The 17,242-nt window shown below is 53.8% G+C and overlaps 2 protein-coding genes across 5 annotated transcripts in view; one reads left to right on the top strand and one right to left on the bottom strand.

Annotated features, from left to right (window-relative positions):
• SMPD3 (sphingomyelin phosphodiesterase 3) overlaps window positions 1–6,494 on the top strand; it is an 83,795-nt gene extending 77,301 nt beyond the window's left edge. For 2 of the 3 annotated variants that reach the window (XM_089903245.1, XM_089903244.1), the window contains 4 exons: window positions 301–390; window positions 648–711; window positions 2,571–2,733; window positions 2,952–6,494. In XM_089903245.1, the coding sequence (XP_089759371.1) occupies window positions 301–390; window positions 648–711; window positions 2,571–2,733; window positions 2,952–3,053 (419 nt within the window). In that variant the 3' untranslated portion in view covers window positions 3,054–6,494. Of the gene's footprint in view, window positions 1–300; window positions 391–647; window positions 712–2,570 lie in introns of all 3 variants that reach the window. The other variant, XM_089903243.1, reaches the window with a different exon arrangement.
• A 524-nt stretch (window positions 6,495–7,018) lies between these two features.
• Window positions 7,019–17,242, bottom strand: part of PRMT7 (protein arginine methyltransferase 7) — a 47,537-nt gene continuing 37,313 nt past the window's right edge. For both annotated transcript variants that reach the window (XM_022583366.3, XM_022583367.2), the window contains exons 13-18: window positions 17,131–17,220; window positions 13,030–13,191; window positions 11,644–11,718; window positions 8,507–8,667; window positions 7,484–7,580; window positions 7,019–7,245 (exon numbers count right to left, since the gene is read on the bottom strand). In XM_022583366.3, the coding sequence (XP_022439074.2) occupies window positions 7,066–7,245; window positions 7,484–7,580; window positions 8,507–8,667; window positions 11,644–11,718; window positions 13,030–13,191; window positions 17,131–17,220 (765 nt within the window). In that variant the 3' untranslated portion in view covers window positions 7,019–7,065. The remainder of the gene's footprint in view (window positions 7,246–7,483; window positions 7,581–8,506; window positions 8,668–11,643; window positions 11,719–13,029; window positions 13,192–17,130; window positions 17,221–17,242) is intronic.

The following is a 17,242-nucleotide window of genomic DNA, read 5'->3' as shown; positions in this document are numbered from 1 at the left end:
TCCGGGATTGAACCCGGGCCCCCTGCATTGGGAGCGTGGAGTCTTAACCACTGGACCACCAGGGAAGTCCCACCAGGCACAATTCTGAGGGCTGTTAAAGGGGGCATTCTCAAGGACACAGAAACCCAGTGACAGATGAACCACAGATCCATCTGTCTGGGGACACAAACCCCACCCAGAGGCAGTTACCTGAGGGACAGGGACCTGGTGACTCTGATCAGACTGGAACCAGGGGCAGGTGGCCCTCCAGGACAGGCCAGACACCCGGAGCTCCTCAGCACTCCCTCCCTCCCTTCACAGATGACAAGCTGGAGCAGCAGCACTCCCTGTTTACACGTTACAAGGACCCCTGCCGCCTGGGGCCTGGGGAGGAGAAGCCATGGGCAATCGGTGAGCTGGGGCTGGGCACGGGCTCTGGGGTGGGAGGGGAGGGGGACTGGGGCAGGGGAGGGGACTACCGAGGCCTGATACCCCATGGGCTTCCCGGAGAGACCTGCCCCCAAGACCTCACTGCTGGGGGGAGGGGGGGCACTCAGTTGCCCAGCCCACAGAAGCCCTGGCCTAACCCTACTGCCCCAGGGAGGCAGCCCTCCTTGAGGCTGGCTGGGCCCTGCCCGCAGTGACCACTCTCACCCCCTTGTCCCCAGGTACCCTATTGGACAAGGACGGTCTCTACGACGAGGAAGTGTGCACCCCTGACAATCTGCAAAAGTAAGCACCCAGCACCCATGCTGCTGCGGTCAGGCAGGGTAGGCAGATCCAGGCAGCTCTTAGGTCTGGGATGAGCACCAACCCAGAAACAGGTGTGGAGAGATGGGCTCTGCGGGCAGACAAGAGCGCACAGCCCCATGGGACGACGCCTGTGAGAGCCTCAGGGAGGCAAGCTGGGGGTGGGCGGAGGCTGTGGTGGACCTCATGCCCCAGGGGTATCCTTACCAAGAAGAAGCCTCCGAGTAGGCCTGGGGCCTCGAAGTGGTGTTTCCTACACCAGCACCCAGAGTCCGGGTCCACTCTACCAGAGCTTGGCCTGCCCTGAGCCCCAGCCTGCCTTGGGCACAGGAAAAAGGACCAGAATCTCCGAGGGCGAGGCCAAGCGCTGCAGACACCCCTGCCAAAGAGCCCTGGGGATGGCATCTGCTGCAGGAGCCCGGCAGCTGGTAGCCACCCATTAGGCAAATAAAAACACGAACAGAGATAAGACAAGCCAGTCCTTTTCAAAGTAGAGACAGTTCCATCCCAGCCAAACTGCATTCTTGAACCCGAGACTTCCAAAAAGGACACAGTTGAGAGGCCAGCAGCAGAGCCAATTTATAATTCACATCCTGAGACTGCACAGAGCCACGGCAATGGCTCCTTGCAGCTAATTTGAGCCAATTAATTATAGACTAAATTTGAAACATCATCCTATGCCGAGAAAATTATCTTTTTATGAGATGATGATTTAAAAATGACTATCAGTAACTCTTAGATCACTGATGCTGGAATTAATTATCAAAGGCAAAGGACAGCAGTGGATTACATTTCTGAGATATGACGACGTGCTGCATGTCATTAGTGTTATTTATCTCAAGGCTGACAAAGACCCTGCAGAAATCCATGTTTGCTGGCTGTGCCTGTCCAGGTGCCCTGTCCATTTGTCCAGGCGTTAGCCGGGCAGGCAGGCCTGTGTAGTGTCTCTCAGTGGCTGCACCTCTCACTCCCAACATTGGCCTGCATCTGCCCTCTGAGATGGGGTGTTCCTTGAAGTCTCCTTACCACTGATTTTCAGGCTCTGGAGGAAACCTGGCAGGAAGCAGATGGCAGTCAAGGAGTCAGAAGACCTGGACTCAGGGCGTAACATTCCACCTGAGCGCCCTGCTGTCCCTGTAGATCCTTGACCAACACATACGCATCCCTATCAGCTTCCTTCCACTGAGAAATGGAGCGACAGCTGCAACCTACCTTGTTCCTTTCTTCACACACCTGGTCCCCAAAGTGTTCTGGGGCCACAGTCATTCTTGTGTTAGGAGGGACAGTGGAGGCTCAGAGGCTTGATGGCAAAGCCACTCAGGGACTGACCGACACAGCAGTCCAGTCCTGGGATGGGGTCTGGTTGTCTCCTCGCTCCCCTGGCCCCCTGCTGACCTGAAACAAGAGTCATGGGAGGCCTGGGGACTTCCAGAAGAGGAAGGTCCCTGAGGCTCACTGCAAAGATCAAGTTCCCCAAAACAGGACACTCTTAGCTCAGAGCAGAAACCATCCTGGAGAGGGGCTGGGCAGTTCTGTCCCCAACTTGGTCACAGGCTCTGGGTGGTGCCAACGTTCTAGTTCAGAAAGGGAAAGAGTGCTGCCAGCCCACGGTGGACACGGGACACTCCCAGGCAGATTCTGGAGTGGCCCAGGTCGGTCAGGAACTCAGACTCAGGTGCGGTCTCTGTCCATCCCAGTCCCTTTTGGGGCTCACAGGGAAGACAGATCTTAAATGCAGGGGTTTGGTCTGACTTGCGGGCAGAACGCGGCTCCACACTCAGGACCTGGACCACAGTGGGGGCGGGGCTCACCTTGCCTTCCTGTGCCTTCTGTGTGAGCAGGGTCCTGGAGAGCGAGGAAGGTCGTCGCGAGTACCTCGCCTTCCCCAGCAGCAAGAGCCCCGGGGGAGGCCAGAAGGGACGCAAAGAGCTGCTGAAGGGCAACGGCAGGCGCATTGACTACATGCTGCACGGGGAGGAGGGGCTGTGCCCAGACTGGAAGGCCGTGAGTCTGGGCTGGGCTGGGCTGGGCATAGGGGACCCTAGCCCTGCACCCCTTGGCAGCACTGAGCTCTCCTCTGGAAATGGGACGTGCCCATCCAGGAGGCCTTTGGGGCCCATGGATCCTCCCACCCCTCTGCCTTCAGGAAGGTCTGGGCCAGGCCTCTCCTTTACAGGATGCCCTTTGGGTCTAACTGGGATGTTTCTCCTCCCCCCGCCCAGGAGGTGGAAGAATTCAGTTTCATCACCCAGCTGTCGGGCCTGACAGACCACCTCCCGGTGGCCATGCGACTGATGGTATCTGCGGGGGAGGAGGAGGCATAAATGGGCCAAGTCATCACGAGCAGCAGGGCCTCCGCCAGCCCTCTGAGCCGCAGTCCCTCCCTGGCCATGTCCCCTCAGCGAGCACCACCCGTGCTGGGGGAGGCGGGCAGGGGCCTGGGAGAGCTGCAGCCAGTCCTGGGTGAGCTGGAACCAGCGCTGCCCAGCACCTCCGGGCACTCGCCATGGACAGGAGTCAGGCCGGCCTTGGGAGTCCTGGCTGCCCAACCAGTGCCATTCTTTCAAATTGTTATTTTCTACAAATCTACAGCACAACCTAGTTTGTAACCCGTGGGTTAGTATGAGAACCGGGTTTCTGTACTCTTTGTATCTCTTTTCAAGCTTCGTCCAGGGTTCATTATTTTTGTCTGCTGCCATGTTGTCTCGCATGCCTGCACCCTCGCATGCACGCTGCCCGCATGCCATGTGCCATGCTGTAGCCACAGACCCCTCACTCGGGCCTCACCCAAGGCCAAACTCCAAACACAATCAGAACCAGCCAAAGAAGCATTCCTGGACACACGGCCGCCGGCTCGCCACCTCCAGCCTGGACAGCTCATGAGCAGGGACCGTGAGGGCTGTGTCCAGTTACCAGCAAGCCCAGGCTCTTCCCCAGGGTCTTGCATTCAAGGGCGATTACATTTTAAAGAAAATCAAAAAAGTTAAGAACAAAAACAACCCTTCACTTTAAAGGGTCTGCAAGCCACGAGGGAGAATGCTGCTCTTCCCAAGACAGGCACAGCAGAGCCTGGAGCCTCCCTTGGAGACTCCAATCTGGGCAATGGAGCCATAGACGGGAATCCAAGGAAAGAGCATCACTTTTTTACAGGGAAAAGGGCAACTCACGGCATTAGGGGGGAGGGGAACTTCTGGTTTTGAAAATGATAGATTTGTAGCTTCTCTTCTGTCGAAACCAACACATCCTCTTTCTGCCTGATCCTGTCTCCCCTCCGGACACCCTTCTGGTTTGGGACCAATCTTTTCCTGGGGACTGTCCCCATCCACGTGCTGGCTGAGCTCAGGAACCGTCCACCTGCCTCTGGGTGGGGCTGCGGCTCTGTCCTCCCAGGCCAATCCTCAACAGCGACCCGATCTAGGGGCCCTGGACAAAGGGGCTGGAAGCCAAGGCACAGAGCAGCCTGTCCCCTCACCAGCGTGCAGGCCGGGGGTGGCAAGGCCAATGGCCACTGCTCGCCCCAGGCAGGGAGTGATACTGGCTGGCATCCACTCTGCCACCATGTGACCAGGGCCAGCCCCAGGCACACGCGCACAGCATGGCAGAGCCTGCAGGTGAAGCCCACAGCTCCTCATCCCACGGCAGCACTGCCTCTGCCCACTGGCCTTTTTAAACTCACCTGGGGACGCCCCCCAGAGTCACGCAGGGAAGGTTTTGTCTGCTTCCAGGTGCGAGGCCCCTTTGACTCTGGGAGGGGGTTACTGACAACTCCCAATGGTCTCCCCTCTTCACAGCGCCCCAACCAATGTGCCCGCCTGGCTCGAGGCCAGTTCTGCCCAACGAGGCTGGGGACACACCAGGACCATGCTGCCAGGAGCCTCCTGGTGCCAATAAGCTGATGCTGTGCCTTGTCACCCACTGAGCTGCAAGAGGGACCAAGAGGGGGCCAAGGCCAGAGGCCAGGCTTGCGCTGGAGTAAGACACTCCTGAGAGCCACACTCACAGTGGCACTGGTTGGTCTGAATGCCCCTGGCTGGGGCAGCAGCTGAGCTGAGGGCCTCACTGCTTGGAGCACTTCCCTGGCCAGGCCCCCAGTCCCACCCCCCAAGTCAAGCCAGGAGGGGCTGCTCACCGTCTAGGGTGTAGTCCTCCTTGGGCTCTCTGCTGCACCCCTCCTCCAAGGCTGTGGCTCTCGAGGCCCTGGCTAGGCTTCACTGGGTCAGAGGTCTCCAATCCCAGGAGCAGCCAGGAATCTGCTCACAGGTGGAGCTCAACGGGGCAGATGTGTTGCCTAGATGTCTGGGCCTGAGCTGAGGCCCCTAGGCTGCGGGTCAGCTGTGTGCCCAGGACAGCAGCGGAAGCAGGGCCAGGGCTCCTGAAGCAGAGCGACTCCAGCACAGCTTTCATCCTTCAGAGGGGCCGCCTGCCTCCCAAGGCAGCTGGGGAGGAGCCAAGGCACAGGGGGCCATGCTTCTCTCCCTACTCACAGGGCGGCCTTAGGCAAGTCATACCTCCCTGTGCCTCAGTCATTTCCTGTCCTAACAAGGTCGCCTCTGCCCAGCCTGCCTAGTGTCCAGAGCAGAGCTGGCCTGGCTCCCCTCTCCCCTCGCACTGCCCTCTGGCAGGGCCTCAGCACTGAGGCCGCCATCACCCAGCCACGAGTTTCATCAAGCCTGTGCACCCCCGGGTCTATGTACAAGCCAGACTTTTCCATTTCGATTTTTAAAAAAGAAAGAAAAGATATATCTCAGATGTTTCTGTGGCATCTAGGCCTGGGAAGGACAGACCAGGGGTCACCCAAATCCCCAAGGCTCTGCACCTGCCCCGGGCCCAGCCTCCTCCAGAGAAGGCAGGAGGCAGGGGTCAACTTTGGAAGAAAATGGTCATTTCATTTGTCCAGACCACCTTGAGTTTTAAGTATGGATATTAATCTTGATGCTTTTTAACTATTGTATTAACTTGCTGAGATTTAGAAATACTGTTTTAAAAAAGAAAAAAAGACTTTTTTAATTTCTGTATTTTTTTCTGTATTGTATCCTCATGGGACATTAGGGGTTTTATATGGTAAGCACACCTAAGGTTTTGGTAAGAACATTATCAAATACATATCCAGACGATTCTTCCCTAGAAGAAAAACAATCTTTACACCTGATAAAATATTTTGAAAAGAGAGGTGTTTTTTTTTTCCTTTACTGGTGCTGAAAGGATGGATAATGAGGAAAAAATAAAACTGTGAGGCTCAAGGCTGGTGTTCTCCACTCATTTAAGTGAAAAGCTAGGCTGGGCCCTGCTCTGACTCCAAGGGGCTAGGCGGCCAGGCGGGGCTGTGGGGAGACCACTGTGGGGGGCCTGCCTTTCCTGCCTCTCCCCACAGGATGGGCACAGCCTGAGTCTGCCCTGAACCACCAGGAAACCAGGCCCCTTGGGTTCTCTTACTCCTTCTGGAACTGGGAGTAAACAGCAGAAGGGCACCTTGAGTGTGGGAAGAAACAAGGCTAGGGCCTCCTTGGGGCTCTCTGACCTTCCCTGGCAAGGCAACGTCGGGGTGACTGCACTCATACCCATCCGCCCCAGACTTCTAGGGGACGAGGTCCTTCTGCTAAAAGGGGGGCACACGGGAAAGGGCCGTACCTCCTGGCTCCCTTCTGATGGCTGGTTTCCTGGGTCTGCCTCTGAGGAACTGCTTTGGGACAGCCTCCTCCCTATCCTCTTAAAGCAGCCTGGTGTCTAGGTGCTGGTCTTGGTCACCTGCTGGTGCTGCACATGGAGGCCAGACCCTTACAAACGTGGACTGGTGCCACTACTTAGCAAGTGAAAGGGTCTGAACTCGGTCTTTGGCCTGGCCCTGCCAGGGTCTTCAAGGCCTGGGGCCCAGCCATAAGTCTGCGACTCTGCCCCCAGAAGCCCCTCCTAGCTGAAGCAGGCAGGTGGGACTCAAAGGTCCCCAGTGCAGGCCAGGCTAGGCCAGCTCCCACGAGAGCAGCATGCCCCCCCAGCACTGCATAGCCAAGAGCAGCCCAAGCTGCCCAGCCCAGTCAACTCTGGCTCCGCTCCCTGGTTGGGCAGGAGGGACGCTGTAGCCTTGGAGCTTTCTGAGCACTTCATAACCACTGCAGGGTGGGCTCCTTGGCCCCTCCTCAGCTCCAAAGCCATCCCCGCTTCCCACCACATCTGGAGCAAGGAGCCACAGAGCAAAAACACAAAAAGGGAAGAGGTCTCCTCCAAGCCCAGAGGCCGAGCCGGGCCCTGAAAGGAGAGGCGCCTTCACCTTCCTTCACAGAAAGCCACACCATTCAGAGCCTGGCGCCCTCAGCCACTTTATTTCTCAACAAGTGAGGGTCAGCACCCACGGTCCAGGGCATCTGAGAGCGTGAAATCCACAGTGACATCTCCAGTGTGGGGGTGGAACTCCACGGTGTAGGTGATGGTCTGGGGGCCACCTGGTGGCACTCTGGGGTCTAGTGTGGTGTTGAAGAAGTACACAGCCTGCTTGCAGTGGGGGTTCCAGCAACAGTACCCCTGCAGGGGAAGCAGCAAGAAGGCGGTGAGGGCTTCTGACACCCCAGCACCCTCCTGGCCAGCCTCCAGCCCAGGCAGCTCGTGGTGGGAAGCTGCTGTTCAGGGCCGGGTGACCTGGGGCCACTGAGGAGTTATCATCTGGCTGAACATGCCAGGAACACCTGGAGCGCAGGCAGGTGGCACGGCGGCACCTGCTCTCAGGGCTGGCCCACTCTGGGACCCGCGCACACAGCACTACCTTGTCCTCCGCAGGCTTCAGGAGGCCGGTGCTGACCGTGCTGTCCGGGGTCAGGTGGTATTCCATCCACAGGACGGCTCCGTGGCTCCTCCCAGGCCTGGGGGTGAGGGTGGGATGGGGGGTGGGAACGTTGGGCCAAAAACAAACAGCTGCACGAGAGACTGGCTAAGCATGGTCATGGCTCCCCTCTGCTTTTCAGAAACCTCTCATCTCTTCCACTTCCATCCTGCCCAGTTAGGAGGCTCCTAACACTCCAACTGACTAAGGCAACTCAGTAAAATGCTGAGCAAGAAGAGCCACAACCCAAAGCTCCCACTCACTCCCCACAGCCTGGCCAAATACTCAAGAGTAACCCTGGGGCAGGGCCAGCTTGCTGCCGGACCAGCCTCCTTGGCCTGAGGTCACAGAAAGGTTTGGCTCAGAAGGCTCAGAGAGGAGTCCAGGCATCAAAGTCTAGAAGATCTCTCCCAGATACTCTGGATGGCAGGCACAGATGGGCAACTGTCCTGCCTCCCCCTTGTCACAGGAGCCCAAAGGGGTTCTGGGCTCACGGCCTCCACCCAGTTAGAAGAAAGTTTTTCCTCTGGGAAGAAGCCGCCCCTCCCCATGAAGGGAGCTAGAGCTGGAGCTGGATGGGCCTGACCATGCATCACAACGACAGCCTCTGCCAATTCCTAACCTGCTTTAATTCCCAGGAGAGTTCAGGAATATGAGCCACTGGGTAACCATAGCAACCAAATTCACATTTCTCTGCAGCTGTGTGTAACATGCTGCTTAGCTCAAATGGAGTCTCAGATGTGGGAGGATCTGAGAGAGCCCACTCTGGCTCGCCCTCCCCACCCAGAAGCTGTGGGGACCCACTATACACTCAGGGCCACTTCAGGAAGGGCAAGGCTGCGACAAGGACAGCCATCCCACCCACATGAAAGTGGCCAAAGTAAGTGCTTAGCCACTCGGGCAATAACTATGAGAAAACAACCCTGCCACTTCCCCCACTCCCCCCACCTTGGAGACTACACTCACCTCTTCAGCTCGATGGCACCCTCAGCACAGACAGGCTGCAGGGGGACCGGCTGCCGAAAATCAAAGGTCAGGATCTGCTGGGGCTCCGAGCGGCTGCGGCACGGGTACTCCCACAGTGGGTGGGGCTCGGCCTCCTTGCTCTCCCTGAAGTCGAGGGCGTGCTGAAAAGGGAAGAGGAGGTAGGGGTGTGCAGAGACAGAGCCGGGCGGCCAGGGAACAAGGCCATGTCCTCGTCTCCAGAGTTTATCTATGCCAGTGGCCCCTAACCTCCATGGCCCTGGTCCCTCAGGGTAATTGCCACAGTCACGTGGGGCAGTGGGTCCTCACAAAAGACCACAGGTGCCTAGCCCGACCAGCTGGCTTCTGTTCCTGCCACCATTCACAAGCCGCTTCCTCGGTAAGTCACTCTAAGCTTCATGATCTCCCTTTTAAAACTGGATGACTGGGAATTCCCTGGTGGCGCAGTGGTTAAGAATCTGCCTGCCAATGCAGGGTTCGATTCCTGGTCCGGGAAGACCCCACATGCCGCGGAGCAACTAAGCCCATGTGCCACAACTACTGAGCCTGCGCTCCAGAGCCACCAAGCCACAACTACTGAGCCCGCGAGCCACAACTACTGAAGCCCGCATGCCTAGAGCGCATGCTCCGCAACAAGAGAAGCCACTGCAATGAGAAGCCCGCGCACCGCAACGAAGAGTAGCCTTCCGCTCGCCGCAACTAGAGAAAGCCCACGTGCAGCAACAAAGACCCAACCCAGCCAAAAATAAATAAAATAAAGTAAAATACAATAAAATAAATAAAATAAAATATAAAACTGGATGACACTGCCCATCTCACGAGCTACCTTGAAGACCAACTGTCTATATTGATGAAAACACCTGTCATTTGGACACTTGCCCATTCAGTGACCCTTTCTGAGCACTACAGCTGCCAGATCACCCCCATACAAGGCTCCCAGTCTAGATGGAGACAACTGGAAGAAAGCGAACACAGTACCTGGGGGACACTGACCAGCTGAGAACAGGGCTGGGCAGGAGAGCTGCCTGGACGGGTGATCTCTAGGCTGCCTCTTGAAGGTTACACAGAAGTTGGCAGCAAAGAGGAGAGTGGACAAAGCCCAGCAGGGAAAGGGCGAAGAGCAGCGCAGAGCGGGCCGAACAGTGCGGGGTGACTGCTGGGGTGGGAGTAAGGGCTCAGGGAGCCTTACAGGGTTTTCCCACAGGGGACAGACAGGGCCAGACTTCGGATCTACAGATTCACCTGGGCTCCCTGCGGAGGAAGGCTGACTGGGAGAGGCAGGAGGGTGCATGGTCAGACAACGAGAAATCAAAGTGCCCCAGACCAGACCAGCAGCAGCGGGGGAAGAAAACTGGCTCACAAAGGACCTGATGGTTATGGAACCCAACAACCAACTGCAAGGGAAGGTGAAGACTTGTCTGGGAGGTTGCTGGGGCCCTGAGCCCAGCAGGCAGGTATGAAGCGGCAGCAGGTCTAGGACAGGAGCACTGGAAGGGGCCAGGCTCAGGGAGGGGAAAGAGAAGATGGATTCTGGAAGCATCAGGTCACAGTGCTTGAAGTCATCTCGGTGGAGAATCCACAGCTCTTAGCTATTTGGTCTGAGCTCAGGAGAGATGCAGACACTGGCCAGCAAAGAGAGAAGATGGGGACAGCTATGGGGGTCTGGGCAGGGGCCTGGGGGAGACCTAGAACACAGGACACATTAGGGGATGAGAAGAGGGGAGGAATCCAGGAAGGAGCCTGAGAAGTGGCCAGGGGGAGCCCGGGTGTGCAGTGGTTTCTAGAAGAATCGAACAGTCAGTGGTCTGCTGTGGAGAGGCAGGTAAGATGGAAACTGAAAATGTCCACTGGATTTATTTACTTAAAATATGTTTACACAAGTAATCCACAATCACTGTAGAAAATTGTACACAGAAAGATAAGCAAAATGAGGAAAATATTAACCACTTCCTAATCACACAACTAACATTTTGGTGTCCACTGCTCCACCCCTTTTTCTCTGCATGTGCAAATTTTTTTCTAATTAAAAAGAAATCGGGGCGACTTCCCTGGTGGCACACTGGTTAAGAATCAGCCTGCCAATGCAGGGGACATGGGTTCAAGCCCTGGTCTGGGAAGATCCCACAGGCCGCAGAGCAACTAAGCCCGTGCGCCACAACTACTGAGCCTGCGCTCTAGAGCCCGCGCTCTAGAGCCCGCGAGCCACAACTACTGAGCCCATGTGCCACAACTACTGAAGCCCACGCGCCTAGAGCCTGTGCTCCACAATAAGAGAAGCGACCGCAACGAGAAGCCCGTGCACTGCAACGAAGAGTCGCCCCCGCTCGCCACAACTAGAGAAAGCCCGTGTGCAGCAATGAAGACCCAACACAGCCAAAAATAAATAAATAAATTTATATTATTTTTAAAAAATTAATATTGTACACAATTTTTAAAGGTTACTTTCCATTTATAGTTATTACACGTGTGAATTTTCTTAATACATAAAAATGGGATGGTGCTCCCTGCCCTGCCCTTCTAACGGGGCTCATGACTCTTCACATCCATCCTGGCTGAGCCAAATATCGCTGGCACTTTCATGACTGCTCTGGGTTCTGGGAGATGCAGAGCCTGGTGGCTGACTCGATCCCCTACTGATGTACAAATAACCCTGCAGGACCTTCCTTGCACATCCCACCCCCCTCCATGCTCTAGCACTTTCCCCTGGAATGGAGTCCCCAGAATGAAAATAGCTGGCTCAGAAGGTTGCCAAAATTGCCTTCTAGAGAGACCGTCCGAAAAGAGAACAAGCTGCTGACACTGGCAGGAATGGTTCCAGTGGCCTGGTGGTGGACAGGCCCCAACCCAAAATTCTGATTCAGGGGTTACAGCCCAGGGCCTAGAATGGCCTAATACCAGCCAGACTTGGAGACCCAATGGCTCTCAGGTTCATGCTCATGGTGAACCAAGTAGAACGGATACACCTGCCCTCGCTGCCCCCAACAGAGGAGCTCTCTGCATGATGCCTGCACTGCCCAACCCAGGTCCCTCCACGGAAGCCACACGTCCCCATCAGAAGCCTGTGGCCATGTGGAGTGGGTGGGTGGGACACTGTGGGTGGGAGCTGTGGCCCTGCCTACCTTAATCATATCATCCATGATGTGCACATTGAAGCCTTCACAGTCACCACAGGGGCTCCGGATCCTCCACAGGTCCTGTAAGGAAGGCACAGCCTTACTGACACCCACCCAGCCAGGGCACACCAATATCCACACTCACCCAATGGGGGCGGGTGGGCAGGCACGCCAAGGGCTCTGTGGGACAGCACAGAGATGTCCACACCCACCCAGGCACACGGAAGTGTGGTGACAAGAGCAGGAAGGGTAAGTGAGGTCAGGCTGGGGGGCTGCCCCAGGTCCAAACCTGAGGCACATCTTGCTGCTCCCGCAGGCCTGGAAGAAATGCCCACAGTTGAATGGGCCCAGAGACATCAAAGACCCAGGATGGTTCCTCAAACCTGTAAAGCCCCCCATGATCCCAAGCCCTCTCCTATGAGGGACAATCGGCCAGAGCTACCAGGATAGTGTCTCTCCCTCCTTGTCCATCCTGAACACCGGTTCATTGGGAAGAGCTCTATCAACCAGTTCTCGAGGCTCTACGCCTATAAAGAGAGCGTGAGGACAGGATCCCCGGAGGGGACCAGAGGTGCACTCTGGCCAGTCAACGTTGCATTCTCTGTCTCTTGGACGTATGCCTAGGAACAGTGTCATTCTCCACATTCCCTCTTTGGCCATGAAAACCAGAATTTACATGGAATCTGATCAAGTGAATAAAAAACACAAAAGAAATGCCCAGAAAATTAAGTGATGGAACCACTAAGCTACCAATGGATAAAGCCGTTCTTATCAAAGAAATATCAAATGACATTCACGCTACATTTCAGGTTAAAAGCATTTCAAAATCCTTTTAATAAAAAATGCCTTTCCCAAAATTACTTTGTGACTGTGGTTCTGCTTTGATGAGAAAATTAAAATGAAGGTTTTCAATTTTTCTCGCATAAAGAAGCTGACTCGCCCATCTCAAAATGCTTTTAACAACGGGAGCCTCAGCTCTCTTTTTTTTTTTTTGCCAGAACAGTCACTTTATTAACAGGAAGGGGGGGCCAGGCCTCTCGGCCCAGCGTGGCGCGGGCTGTGTGTGAGGTATGGTAACAGAATTGGAGCCTCAGCTCTTAATAAGAGCAGAGCAAGCTGAACAGCTTATCTTCTGAAACTCTTAATTTATATTTTAAAATTATTCTGATAAACCATAATTGTAAAATGACAACACACGGCCATTTCCATTTCATGTGCCAAATTACTTCATTTTTACAAAGGCAAGCCTCTTCTATTCAGCCCTGCAGTGTGATGACACAGAAAAACAGAGGCCCAAACTATTAAGACCCTAGTTGCTTCATCTGCATCCAAAGTCTTTACAAGAAAACAAGGTCCCCCCATCCCCCGCCCGAAAACTTCTGGGTGGCCTACCCTGAACTCCACGACCATCATGTGCAGCGAGGCAGCCTGGGGCATCACCACAGCGCCAGGCGCCAGGTGCCTGTCCACAGCAGTCCGTACATACCAGAAGTACAGGTTGTGCCACGGAAGCAGGCTGGTGGTGAAGAACGGCTCACCCAGGAGGAGAGAAACCTGGCGATCAGAGCAAGAAGCAGGACCAGGGCGTCAGAAGGATTCGGCTGAGGAGTAAAGGACAGGTTACAAGTTTCACAGGCACATTCGTTCATTCATTCACTCACCCACTTGGTCAGTCAGTCAGTCAGTCAACAAGCATGTCAAGGTCTGCACCTGCCCTTGAGGATACAAAGATGAGAAACAGACATGAGCCCTGCCCTCAGGAGTGCAGAGTGGAAGGGGCAGCAGACAAGGCTGGGGGCCGTCCTCAGAGAGTGCAGTAAGCTCTGACAGAAGCAAGGAAGGGGCTCGTGGAGAGACTCTAGAGGTAAGAGCATAGGGAAGGGCTTCCAGGATGGCATCCTGTAAACCCTACTCAAAGCCTTATCATGACAATTTACTATCAGCGCTAGTCTGTCTCCTTCACCAGGCTCGGAGACCACAGAAGTAGGGACAGAGAAGCGGCAGCACAGTATTCCCAGCACAGCACCTGGCCCAGAGCAGATGGTCAGTGAAGGTTTGCTGATTAGATGAATAAATGCATGAACAGGAGACAGAAAAGCAAAGGAGTAGGGATTACAGGCAGAGGGATGGGCAGAAGCAAAAGCAGGGGTGTGAAATAGAGCAAGGCCCTTTGGGGAGCTTGTCAGACGAGCAGGTGGGGTAGGACAGTAAAGAAAGGGTGAGGCCCCAGAGGTGGAGAGAAGCCAGGTCACCAAAGGCAGCTGATGACAGGTAAAGGGGACTGGGCTCTGCCCTGGAGGCAAGAGGGGATCACGAAAAGCTTTAATCAGGGTTTAGTATGAGAAGGAATGTGCTTTAGAAAGATCCCTCAGGAGTTCCCTGGTGGCCTAGTGGTTAGGATTCTGGGCTTTCACTGCTGTGGCCCGCGTTCAATCCCTGACTGGGGAACTGAGAGATCCCACAAGCCGCACAGTGTGGCAAAAAAAAGAAAAAAGAAAGATCCCCCAAGTATGTAGGAAGTAGGGAGGCTACCTGCAGGTGGAGCTGGGGACAGGACATGACTTGGGCGAGCACTGCCATAGTCCAGGCAAGGAGTAGGGAGTCTGTGTCAAAGGGAGGAGAACCAGGCAGCAGACGCTGAGGGACCAGACCACCCAGGGCTGGGCCCAAGCAGACGGGCATCAAGGACAGGGCCAGTCCAAGATGACACATGGGCTCCTAGTTGAGATGACAGAGATGCAGAAGGAAACAACGAAAACAGAAAGGGGGTGGCCCTGTGTATTCCCTGCTCCCCCAACACTGAGGCAAGAATGCCCACTCTCACCACTTCTACTCAACAGTGACCTGGAGTCTAGCCAGTGCACCGTATCAATGGCTTTCAGAATTTAAATTTTCTTTCTTTCTCCTTTTTTTTTTTTGGCCGTGCCGTGCGGCTTGTGGGATCTTAGTTCCCCAACCAGGGACTGAACTCATGCCCCCTGCAGTGGAAGCGTGGAGTCCTAACCATTGGATCGCCAGGGAATTCCCTAAATATCCTTTTAATCCTCATCTATAAGGGAAAGAAAGAGCAACTTGTACACGAATGATCAGAGCAGCATCCTTCATGGTAGCCAAAAAGGAGAAACCACCCAAATGTCCATAAACTGTCCATCAATATGGATAAATAAATGTCCATCAGTATGGACAAATGAAATGTGGTACAGCCATACAGTGGAGTATTATTCAGCAGCAAGAATAAATGAAGTATTGATTTATGCTGTAACATGAATGAACTTTGAAAGAAGCCACCTACGAAGGACTCTACGTCGCATGATTCCATTTATATGAAATGTCCAGAATTGGCACATCCCTACAGAAGGAAAACAGGCTAGTGGCTGCCTAGGGCTGGGAGGCTGGGGATAAATAAGGAGTGACTGCTAATGGGCAAGGAGTTTCTTTCTGGGTGATGAAAATGTTCTAAAATTGATTGTGGTGATGGCCGCATAATCTTATGAATATACTAAATCACCGAACCGTACACTTTAAATTTCTTTGCTGCATGAACCATATCTCAGAAAGAAAGCTGTTCTTAAAAAAAAGGCATGGGAGGAAAACAGGCAAAAGGCTTAAATAGATATTTCACTAAACAAGATATAGAATAGCTTATAAGCACATGAAAAGGTGTTCAACATTATTAGTCATTAGGCAAACACAACTCAAAACTACGAGACATCACCACACACCCACTAAAATGGCTATACTAAAAAAAAAAAAAAGAGGGCTTCCCTGGTGGCGCAGTGGTTGAGAGTCCGCCTGCCGATGCAGGGGACACGGGTTCGTGCCCCGGTCCGGGAAGATCCCACATGCCGCGGGGAAGCTAGGCCCCGTGAGCCATGGCCGCTGAGCCTGTGCGTCCAGAGCCTGTGCTCCGCAACGGGAGAGGCCACAACAGTGAGAGGCCCACGTACCACAAAAAAAAAAAAAAAAAAGAGACAATACGAAGTGTTGGTAAAGATATGGAGAAACTGGAACCCTCATACATTACTGGTTGGGATATAAAATGGTATACCCGCTTTGGATAACAGTTTAATAGTTTATTTAAAAGTTAAACAGTGAATTCCACTGCAGTCCAGTGGTTAGGACTCGGCACTTTCACTGCTGAGGGCCCAGGTTCAATCCCTGGTCAGGGAACTAATATCCCACAAGCCATATGGCACAGCAAAAAAAAAAAAAAAAAAAAGTTAAACAAAAATATCATACAACCCAGCAATTCCAAGCCTAAGTATCTAAGGGAACCGAAAACACAAACCCTCACAAAGACTTAACATGCCCATGCTCACAGTACCATTATTCATAATAGTCAAAAACTGGAAACAATCCAAATGTCCACCAACAAGTGAATGGGTAAACCAAATATCACACAGTCATACCCTGGAACACTACTCAGCATTGAAAAGGAACAAAATACTGACGCATTCTACAACACGGATGAACCTTTCAGCCATGAACAGTGAAATAAGCCCGACACAAAAGACCATATATTGTATTATTCCACTCACATGAAATGCCAAGAAAAGGCAAAGTTACAGAGAGAGAAACCACATCAGCGGCTGCCTGGGGCTAGGGGCTGGGTGATGGAAGTTCTAAAGCTAGACAGTGTGACAGTTATATAATTCTCTATATTTACTAAAAAATCTTCAAATTGTACACTTGGAATGGGTTAATTTTATGGTATGTCAATTATATCTCAATAAAGGGGTTAAAAAAAATGTTGGCAAGAAAGATGACAGGTTCCAGCTTGAAGGGCCTGTGGGATATGTGAGATTTGAAGACCCGGCTTGGACACCCACGATTCCCACATAGGAAGGGATGTGATGGTCCCGAGAGGAGATGCAACAGAAGAGGAGAGGACAGACAAGAAGAGAGCACCAAAAAAAAAAAAAGAAGAGAGCACCAAGGACACCTGCAGGGAAGGATCAAGTGAAGGAAGAGAGACCGATGAAGGACTGAGAAGGAGCAGCCAGAATGAGAAGAGGAAACCCTGGAAAGGCAGCCTCTTAAGGGCCTAAAGAGAAGTATGTTGAGGAGGGAGAGGCCCCTGTTGTGCGGGTGCAGGAGGCCAGCGAGATGAAGCGGCAAGGAGACCGTGTCTAGTAGCTAAGGTTACTGAGGGCCGGGAGCAGTTTCGGAGGCACACGGGGGACTGAGGAACAGATGGGAGGCGGAAGCGTGCACAGCAGTGCTTGTGAAGGGAAAAGGGAGGGGACACAATGTGCCGAAGTCGCTCTTAGCAGAGCTCGTCTGCCGTTGCTGAAGGAGCAGCCACGAGCCACTTGAGAGCTGTGCAAGTATTTGCTCAGCAGGCATCTCTGCAAACCTCACCACATCCTCAACAGCGGCGAGTCCTTAGCTGGTGAGTGACTGGGGGACACACAGTGAGGTCCGGAGAAGGGATCAGTCAGGCTGTCTCAGAGCCGTGCTGTCCAGAGCAAACGCAGAGCACTCACTACTTACCTCTTTACCCTCCAAGTCTGCAGGTGTTAATAATTCAGGCCGTTTCTCTATTATATTAATTTTATCTTCCAAGTGGTTAGCCTTGAAGATCTTAGAGAGAAAACAAAACTAT

This window comes from Delphinapterus leucas, chromosome 20 (assembly GCF_059928025.1).
Source record: "Delphinapterus leucas isolate spDelLeu-1000000601 "Yukka" chromosome 20, BTC_Dleu_Yukka2, whole genome shotgun sequence".
Lineage (NCBI taxonomy): Eukaryota > Metazoa > Chordata > Mammalia > Artiodactyla > Monodontidae > Delphinapterus > Delphinapterus leucas.
Note: the sequence above shows the minus strand (reverse complement) of the source record. Positions and strands in the feature narration are given on the sequence as shown.